Raw genomic sequence first — 10,349 nt, 5'->3', positions numbered from 1 at the left:
TGTGTGTTGCCGCAGCTCTGGTAGATGGTATATGATTACCTCTAAACGTTCGCACCATTGATCCCTTCCATCCATCCCTTCTTGGAGCGCTACGATGCCGAATCCACGGTCCTTGACCACATCGGCGATTATGCGTGTGCTCCCGATGAAATTGAGAGATTTGCAGTTCCACGAACCGAGTTTCCAATCGCTAGTCCCTTTTCGTCGCAGTGGTCTTCGCCGATGGTTCCGGTCCGTACTCTCTTGTTGATTGTTCGTTGCGTAAGTTTTTTTTTGCTGGCTTGCTGGGCCTCACACCAAACCCCCTAAATTTCCGGAGGACCATTCCTCCTTATTTCCGGTGGACCATGGTGCACAGTTTCACTTAGAGTCTCTCGCTGGCACTCGGACGATGGTCAGCCGCCCCTAACATGGAGAACAGACGCTGTTGTGAGCCGATCCTGACATGGAGAACAGACGCTCAATAAGATTTGCACCTCCGGAGAGGAGCAAACCCCCCTTCCCTGTCAGCATACGACCATAGTTCCCACCGGGGTTGGTTACCCGATCTTCCCTAAGGTTGCTCGTATCCCGGCCAGCACCGCGGGAAGGTAGGGATAGGAGTTGCTGGGTAAGAGGCTAAGGACCGCGAGATGGGGTCTATTTTATTCCTTCAGGTACGCGAAGTACCAATGGTACGCTTTACCCAGCATTTGCCGTGCCAACAATCAGGCAATACAAATACATACTTATTTTTTACAATAATCGATTCGTTAGCAAACTATTCGATTATCTTAGCCAAGCCAATCGATTATTAAGCTTGTTATGGACATCTCTAAGCAGAATGTGAGTGTGCGACGCCGACGCCGGACGCGTAAGCAAAACGTCATTCATGTTATTCCACTGGCAGTTAAGACTGGGAGCAAAAAGTAAGTAAAATATGACATACATTGTTTAAAACTTGGAACCTATCTAATTTAAAATAATACCATTAGGAATACAGCTTTAAAATGTGCGACATCGACCCTCCTCCGGATGATTTCTACAACCCGGAATATCCACTGGAAAGTGACGATGAGTTTGGGTGCATCGCTGATCCGCTCTCCGTTTCGGTACCGTCGACCGGACGCAATTTGGGACAGGTGTCAGAGTTGGATACGGTGAGTGACGATCATGATAGAAATACTGACAAACAGCCCTCTCCAAGCCCGGCTCCAACGATCAAAGTTTATCAGGATTTATTCTGTGCGAAAACATACAAGAAAGAAGATCTCTATCCAACGGAAATGGATCTGTCCTGTTTTCCAGCTTGGACACTTTCACCTTATTGGCCCGTGTATTTGTCTAACTTTCGACTGAACAGTTTGGAGGAGTCGGAGAGACACTTGCAAATTTCCACTTATTTCGCCAGTAAAGGACTCCTGTGCCGAATGATTTTCATTTGGGAAAACTTCGACAAGCATTACTTCAATGGCTATCAAAGAAAATCTTTGCTTCTAGATATGTTGGTTTATTTTACTTCCAAAGAGGACGCAGATCGTGCAATTCGTTGTTGTGATAAGACCACTTATTACGGACACAAGCTGAATGTTTTTCCCGGAAGAATTCCGATTTATTTCGATCCGGAACGAACCATTTGTTTTAAAATCGGAACCCATGCGGTGCATCTCACGGAAACAATTGCAGAGCACAGATTTCGGTATCGAGGTATCAAAGGTATTGAAACAGTAGTTAGAAAGTCCGAGACAGAGTTGTTCGTGGAATTTTGCGATCAGCATGCGATGAATAAGGCTGTTATGAAGAGTCCCAGATGGATTCCGATGCGTTTGCATGGTCCAGTTCAGAAGCAGCGATACCTGGAACAAGACTGCAAGTACGAGATGATGTTTTTCATTCAGGAGAACCCCTCTTTTTTAGATATGGTTCCCGCTGAAAATATTCTGAAGGATATGCTGAACGGTAAATTACCTGCGGTGCTGAGAGATTGGGACGATTGGACAGAACCGAAACCTTTGCCGGCATCGGTACTCGAATCAATTGAGAACAATAAACGGAAAAGGAAAATGCATCTAATTGAAAATGCCAGTATTAAGCTAGAGGCCAAGAAGAACGGAGTGAACGTTGCCAAAAAACCTGAAACGGGATCGTTCAAGAGGTATAAGAAAGAGGTAATCCGTCAGAAGAAGGCTTTTCTTGGCATCAAGGAAGAACAGAATAAGTCTTCCGTGATGGAGTTTGCCAGCCAAAGATATTTGGTGTTGTTAAGAGAATTTATTGTTACCAGATCGGAACTTGAGTCTAAGAAGGATATAACGACTCTGAGTGAGCGGAATAAGCTGTTTTATGATTTGCTTAGAACGGAAAGAGAAATGTATAAATTGCTGAAGGTGAACCCTGCTCTGTCATGTGAATTGCTAGAAAATGGTTTAATTGTGTCGATGGTTGTGGCGGTAAGTAAACTATTTCGTCTGATGGGAATTTTACGGGAAATGTTCATTCAATTCTTCTCTCTACACATGTTTAGCTTGATAAATTTGTTTTATTATCACTTCCATTTCTCTTTTCTTTATTTCAACCAAGATCTCTTCACTTTACTCCACTAAGAGACTAAGACTTTCGTGTCCGTAAGAGGCTATCTATTTTGAATAATGTTCTTTGGATGGTATGCCTTTGCTTTCTCTTAGTGCAACTTTAACAGAACTCTAACCAACCTTATGAACAATTATCTGTGTTAAAATGATTGAAATCTGTGAAATAATGATTGACTTCTCAACACATTTCATTCCATTTCAGGGCGAGAATACCGACTTTCCAAAGTATCCAACACAGTTGGCACTTTCTGATGAACTGGAACCGTTGGATAAGTTATGGCCCGTTTTTGTAGGCAACTTTCCCGTAACCGATCTAGATGCCAAGTCGCGGAATATGGAAATTCATGACTTTTTCGCAATAAAGAATTTTTCGGTACAAATGATTTATCTGAAAGAAGATGACAAGTTCTACAACTCCTACTTAAAAGTCATTCAACTGTTGGACATGCTGGTATATTTTCATTCTGAGGAAGTGGCCCAACAAGTAGTCAAAACCTATCATGGGACAATGCATCGTGGTTCCAAATTGACTGCGTACAACGGACGGAAACATCTCTGCTTTCTTACTGGACTAACCGCATACATCAAGTTGGACAAAGATCCCGTCGTCGCAGAACAGTCCATTGAGCGAGTGCTGGTTAACATTTCCCCCGAGAGTTTGCACAGTTTGAATCGCTTCCCCAAGCGTGCCTATTTTAGCTTTCGTAAAACTTACCAGATAAGGGCGGCAATGAGTAGCGGATTACCACTGATACGATTTTGGAAGCAGAAACCAAAGCAGAGGTACATAGAGAAAGATGTAAAGCAGAAGCTGCTACGTAGGCTGTTAACCGATGCTGATTTCCTCAATAATCAACCGAGGGCAAACACCTTGAGATCGTTGTTTGTCGCTGCATCGTTACCGACGGAAGAAAACGGTGAAATAGTTTGGGCCGGTGGTTATCAGCAGCGAAAGGTGATGAACGAGAGGATTGGTAATGTGCTGGCTGAATGGGAAAAATTGCAGTGATTTGATGCCTAACATTGAGTGAGTACTTTGAATTGTTGCGAATGATATGCTTTTATTATCTAATTATAGTTGTTATGGTTGCTAATTTAAAAAATAAACACGTTTCTGCTGTTTTGGTTTTAACATTCATTACTTTAAACTCTTTTTCTATTAGCTTCCGTGAGGCAGTGTGCCAGCTCGGAGATTAAGAATTATGTACACTGTCCAACAAGCATGGTAATTGTCGCTGAAAAATATAAAAACAAGCAACGAATGAGAATAGTGGTGAGTCTTTGTCCTCATTTGCAGAGGATAAACACAATGTTGTGTTCTATTTTATCTACAACAAATATAAAGTAAGACGGTATAATGCGCCCCACCTGGCTAAAACGCCCCCCTTTGATTTCTAGAAAACTATATCTAACTAAGGGAAAAAATCAGTTGGTACCTTTAAACATTTGTAAAACCATCATACTATGTGAATGTGGGAACCTCCTTAGCCGTGCGGTAAGAAGCGTGGCTGCAAAGCAAGACCATGCTGAGGGTGGCTGGGTTCGATTCCCGGTGCCGGTCTAGGCAATTTTCGGATTGGAAATTGTCTCGACTTCCCTGGGCATAAAAGTATCATCGTGCTAGCCTCATGATATACGAATGCAAAAATGGTAACCTGGCTTAGAAACCTCGTAGTTGATAACTGTGGAAGTGCTTAATGAACACTAAGCTGCGAGGCGGCTCTGTCCCAGTGTGGGGATGTAATGCCAATAAGAAGAAGAAGAAGATATGAATGTGGGAGTATTTTTGTATTACATAATGAAAATAATAGCAAAATACAAAAAGTTACAGTTTTGATGTAACTTTTTATGTTTGTTTGCTCAACATTCTGGAGCGACGCTAGCATACTGTCCGCAAAACTTGCACTGGAACACTCAGTTGGGCAACCAAATAATTTTCCTCAGTAGTTAATATGATATAAAATTGCTTCCATCTTCAAAAATGTAACGTTTTTCGAAAATATGCCCCAGTGTAGGCAGGACGATATGCCCTTACCAACAGGATACAAGCGCGGCGAGCTTGCAGCAATTGATTCCAAATTATATGGAAACTATTGAAATGTAAGTCAAACCTGCTTTAATGGAATTATTTTGGTTTTTTAATGTCAAGCACATAAGGATTTGTATCCTTTTTATTATGGGATTGATAAAATACTAAAGAAGGGCTATGAAACGTCTTTGGATAAAGTGGGGCGTGCCAGGGCAATTACTTTTTGAAATCCACTTTTTCACGACTTTCCAAAAAAGTTTTATTACTTGTTCTCTGTAATATTTCTATATGACTACTAACTGACAATGCATTTGCGACTTTTCGGACTACCAAATAACACAAACACACATAACACACTGCACGCGCGCCACAACATATATCGCAGCTACCTTCGATTACATGCGCTTGTTTTCAAGGCAATTAATGAATTTCAAAGTGCTCAACCCAACTCCAAATAAATCAGCCAAAAACTGATTTAAAGTTTATTTAGTAATAGTAGAATTTTATGTCGAATTGTTCATGGGCATGTTAACTTCATTTCCTGCAAATCTGGGCTCAATCGGGCTCTTCCATCCAATTTCCTGTACGAAATAGTAACAGAGGTGTATTTTCCCATATATTTCGGCTGAAATTCCGATTGGAAACTCGGTTCGTGGAACTGCAAATCTCTCAACTTCATTGGGAGCATACGCATACTCGCCGATGTGTTCAAGGACCGTGGACACACAAAAAACAAAAAAAAATGCCTCGGAGACCTGCTCGCTCCGGAATAAACAAAAAAAAATGCCTCGGAAACCTGCTCGTTCCGGAATAAACAAAAAAAAAGCTTCGGAGACCTGCTCGCTCCGGAATAAACAAAAAAATAAATGCCTCGGAGACCTGCTCGCTCCGGTATCTTTTATACTATCCTCGGGAGACCTGCTCGCTCCGGGATCATGTTTTATTAAACACTCGAAGACCTGCTCGCTTCGGTATTTTTTTTCTATGATTTCGGAGACCTGCTCGCTCCGAAATCCACAACATAAAATGAGAGCATACTTACCATTTAGTAACTAGCACATTAATGGATGTGGCAAGCACCATTTTCATGCGCTAGTTACAATTATAAAACCAAACACTATTTCTACCGACTGCGACATGTCGTATTCCAGCCGAAAACGGCTGTATGGAATCCGCCGTTGAAGAGCGGTGCGACTGTTCGTTTTTAAATTGACTTGATTCGAACTCTCACTCGAATACTGATCACTATCGTGAAAGAATCTGTGCATGATAGACGAATCCAAGTAAAAATAAGAAGAAGACACACGACGGTGTTAACTTTGACAGATCCTACAGCTCAGCATAGGGAGATCATTTTAAAATGCTTATAATAAATTCTAGACAAATTGTAATTAAAATCTGATTGATGTACGGTACGGAAAAAGTTCCGAATTACTTTGTTTCATTTAAGCGTGTGCCAATGAATCGGTAGCTTGTGAGGGGCTGAGAGAGGTTGCGCGGCGGGGTATGGCAATGTTAGCGCATTGCTGCCACCTCAGTGTGAGATGGTGTTGGTAGCGCCATCGGGTTGAGTAGGAACGACGAAGATCGCACCGGCAGTTTGTTGTCGAATTTAAAAACGAACAGTCGCACCGCTCTTCAACGGCGAATTCCATACAGCCGTTTTCGGCTGGAATACGACACACATGTTCCTCATTCCGCCTTGCATCATATGTCTTCTTTGATAAATTTTTCGGCAAAGTATCAAACTTGGCGTTGCAAAATGCCATGTCCAAATAATATGGATTTTTCAGAATTTCAATGCCAATCACTTCCATTGCCATTAATTTATTAAGTGTTTGCAAAGCGTTTAAAAAGTAAAAAAAAAACAAGATTGTTTAAAAAAAATATATTCCTGTTCGACCAGAATTAAAAAAAACAATAAATGTGACTGTTGACGTATATTATTGATCCCATACTTGTATGCTCTTAAATCCAGCCAATGAGAGTTCAAATGATAATTCTTTTGTAAGCTTTTCGAAAATAGAAATTGGATATTATTCAAGTATACCGCAAAACAGTTGATCTAATTATTTTTAGTAGAATGTCCTTATAAGTCCAGATGAATAGTTTTCACTGTTTAACAAAACTCGGTCTCTTGTAACTTAACAGATACTTTTCTAGTCTTATTGTTGAGATCGGAGAAATGTTCTTTCATGGACCGAATGAGAAGTACCAAACTTATACAACAATAAAAAATAAAATTACTCTAATTTTAAAAAAATAGTTGAATGATTCCAATATTTCTCGTGGTTAAAATCATAAGGGAGAAACTGCATTAATCGATTTCTCTTCTTCGATGTTTTCTTTTTATTAATGTGGCAAATTGCGGTAATTTTCCAAAGATTTTATTGTATGTTGTGATAAAGGTTGATTGCATCTTGCACCGGTTGTAGCTTTTGAAACAATTGAGTAATTAGCAAAATATCGATTAGGGGAAATCGATAAATACTGTTACGCCAATATTTTTCTAAGCGCGAGTTTTGTTCATTTTAGGGTCTTTTCGAATTACTAACTAACTAACTAACAAAACTTACAAGAATTTTTCACAGTAAATATATTGTAGTTCCTGTTGAAAGCCGAAGTGAGCTCGGGCGACAGCCGTATTTTCGCCGCCAGTATCAAGTTTATTAACGAAATCTCAAAATACGGTTTTGAAGTGTTTTTCATTCAATTCTTAAATGACATTTTTTCAAAAATCATTAGCCGCTTACTCTGAATACTACAGGCGTCGTAGCGCTGCAGGAGGTTTGTTGGAAGGGATCAATGGTGCGAACGTTTAGAGGTAATCATACCATCTATCAGAGCTGCGGCAACACACACGAGCTGGGAACAGCTTTCATAGTGATGGGCGACATGCAAAGGCGCGTGATCGGGTGGTGGCCGATCAACGAGAGAATGTGCAGGTTGAGGATCAAAGGTTCTTCAACTTCAGCATAATCAACGTCCATAACCCACACTCCGGAAGCACTGATGATGATAAGGACGCATTCTACGCGCAGCTGAAACGAGAGTACGACAACTGCCCAAGTCACGACGTCAAAATCATCATAGGAGATTTGAACGCTCAGGTTGGCCAAGAGGAGGAGTTTAGACCGACTATTGGGAGGTTCAGCGCTCACCGGCTGACAAACGAAAACGGCCTATGACTAATTGATTTCGCTGCCTCCAAGAATATGGCCATTCGCAGCACCTACTTCCAACACAGCCTTCCGTATCGGTACACCTGGAGATCACCACTGCAGACAGAATCACAAATCGACCACACTTGTCCGACATTATCTACGTCAGGACATATCATGGCGCTAACATCGACTCTGACCACTATCTGGTGATGATTAAACTGCGCCCAAAACTATCTGTCATCAACAATGTACGGTACCGACGACCGCCGCGGTACGACCTAGAGCGACTGAAGCAACCTGATGTCGCCACTGCATACGCGCAGCATCTCACGGCAGCGTTGCCGGGAAGGGTGAGCTCGATGGGGCCCCTCTTGAGGACTGCTGGAATACAGTAAAAGCAGCCATTAACGAGGCAGCGGAGAACAACGTCGGGTATATGGGACGAAGTCGACGGAACGATTGGTTCGACGAAGAGTGCAGACAGATTCTGGAGGAGAAGGACGCAGCACGGGCGGTCGCGCTGCAGCAAGGTACTTAGCAGAACGTGGAACGTTATAGACGGAAGCGGAGACAGCAGACCCGCCTTTTTCAGGAGAAGAAACGCCGCCTGGAAGAAGCAGAGTGCGAGGAGATGGAACAGCTGTGCCGTTCTCAAGAAACACGCAAGTTCTATCAGAAGCTCAACGCATCCCGCAAAGGCTTCGTGCCGCGAGCCGAAATGTGCCGGAATAAGGATGGGAGCATCTTGACGGACAAACGTGTGGTGATTGAAAGGTGGAAGCAGCACTACGAGGAACATTTGAATGGCACTGAGAGTACAGGCAATCAAAGTCAAGGCAGCGGAGGAGATGACCAAGTCAGTTCAGCGGACGATGGAAGCCAACCAGCCCCCACATTGAGGGAAGTTAAGGATGCCATCCAACAGCTAAAGACCAATAAATCAGCTGGTAAGGATGGTATCGGAGCTGAGCTCATCAAGATGGGCCCGGAAAAGCTGGCCACTTGCCTGCACAAACTGATAGTCAGAATCTGGGAAACTGAACAGCTACCGGATGAGTGGAAGGAAGGGGTTATATGCCCGATCTACAAGAAAGGCGACAAGCTGGAGTGTGAGAACTTTCGAGTGATCACCATCCTTAATGCCGCCTACAAAGTGATATCTCAGATCATCTTCCGGCGTCTATCACCATTAGTGAATGAGTTCGTGGCAAGTTATCAAGCCGACTTCGTTGACGGCCGCTCGACAACGGATCAGATCTTTACTGTACGGCAAATCCTGCAAAAGTGTCGTGAATACCAGGTCCCAACGCATCATCTGTTCGTTGATTTCAAGGCGGAATACGACAATATAGACCGCGTAGAGCTATGGAAAATTATGGACGAGAACAGCTTCCCTGGGAAGCTTACCAGGCAGATCAAAGCAACGGCGGATGGTGTGCAAAACTGTGTGAAGATTTCGGGCGAACACTCCAGTTCGTTTGAATCGCGCCGGGGATTAAGACAAGGTGATGGACTTTCGTGCCTGTTGTTCAACATTGCGCTAGAAGGTGTCATGCGGAAAGCCGGGTGTAACAGCAGGGGTACGATTTTCAACAGATCCAGTCAATTCATTTGTTTCGCGGAAGACATGGACATTGTCGGCCGAACATTCGCAAAGGTGGCAGAAACGTGAAGCAACAAAAGTTGGACTGGTGGTGAATGCGTCAAAAACAAAGTACATGCTTGTGGGCGGAACCGAGCGCGACAGGGCCCGCCTGGGAAGCAGTGTTACGATAGACGGGGATTCCTTCGAGGTATTCGTCTACCTCGGATCCTTGCTAACGGCTGATAACAATGTTAGTCGTGAAATACGAAGACGCATCATCTATGGAAGTCGGGTCTACTACGGGCTCCAGAACTGCGGTCAAAAAAGATTCGCCACCGCACCAAATGTGTCATGTACAAGACGCTAATAAGACCGGTCGTCCTCTACGGACATGAAACATGGACAATGCTCGAGGAGGACTTGCAAGCACTCGGAGTATTCGAGAGACTGGTGCTTAGGACCATCTTTGGCGGTGTGCAAGAAGAAGGTGTATGCCCAACTAACAATCTCTCATTGAACTAACCTTAGTACTATATTTTTATTCAGCAACATGCTGTATTATTGTCTTAGTATTTTCCTCCAAAGCTAATGTTCAAACATTATTCAAACAAATTTGGCGAAATTATAAAGCTGCTCAGTCAGCTTGGAGTTGTTGGTGATCGATTTGTATACGTTTATTCAACTACACATTCAGCTACATATTTTGAATAATGTGCTCATTAAGCTTGTAATCATCCCTTGTTCAACTTTAATTCTACAGATGTAAAATATATGTACAGTCCGTTAAGGAACTTATTCTAGACAAATTTAAACCTTTAACAAGGCTGGTAATAAACTGATTAGCAGCATTGGCTCATTAATTAAAACAGTGATCTAAAAATAGAATCAACTGAATTGTGGTTGTTAAACCAGCTAATGCATGGTTTGTACATTCTCCTTAAAAATCTTCATTAAACGTGTCGCAGAAATCAACAAAATGATGACAGTGCTTTCAATTTTCT

General features: G+C 42.6%; 1 protein-coding gene across 2 annotated transcripts; it reads left to right on the top strand.

Moving 5' to 3' along the window:
- Positions 1–830: 830 nt before the first annotated feature.
- On the top strand, positions 831–3,958 carry LOC134222834 (uncharacterized). 2 transcript variants are annotated; one of them, XM_062701985.1, is made up of 4 exons: positions 831–908; positions 975–2,429; positions 2,773–3,597; positions 3,734–3,958. In XM_062701985.1, the coding sequence occupies exons 2-3, from the start codon at positions 990–992 to the stop codon at positions 3,577–3,579; spliced, it is 2,247 nt and encodes a 748-aa protein (XP_062557969.1). In that variant the 5' UTR covers positions 831–908; positions 975–989; the 3' UTR covers positions 3,580–3,597; positions 3,734–3,958. The 2 variants fall into 2 exon arrangements, with proteins under 2 accessions (XP_062557969.1, XP_062557972.1); XM_062701988.1 differs by lacking the exon at positions 3,734–3,958 and having other exon boundaries at positions 2,773–3,702.
- Positions 3,959–10,349: the final 6,391 nt, after the last annotated feature.

Source organism: Armigeres subalbatus, chromosome 1 (genome assembly GCF_024139115.2).
Source record: "Armigeres subalbatus isolate Guangzhou_Male chromosome 1, GZ_Asu_2, whole genome shotgun sequence".
Lineage (NCBI taxonomy): Eukaryota > Metazoa > Arthropoda > Insecta > Diptera > Culicidae > Armigeres > Armigeres subalbatus.
This window is presented reverse-complemented; position numbering and strand designations above follow the sequence as displayed.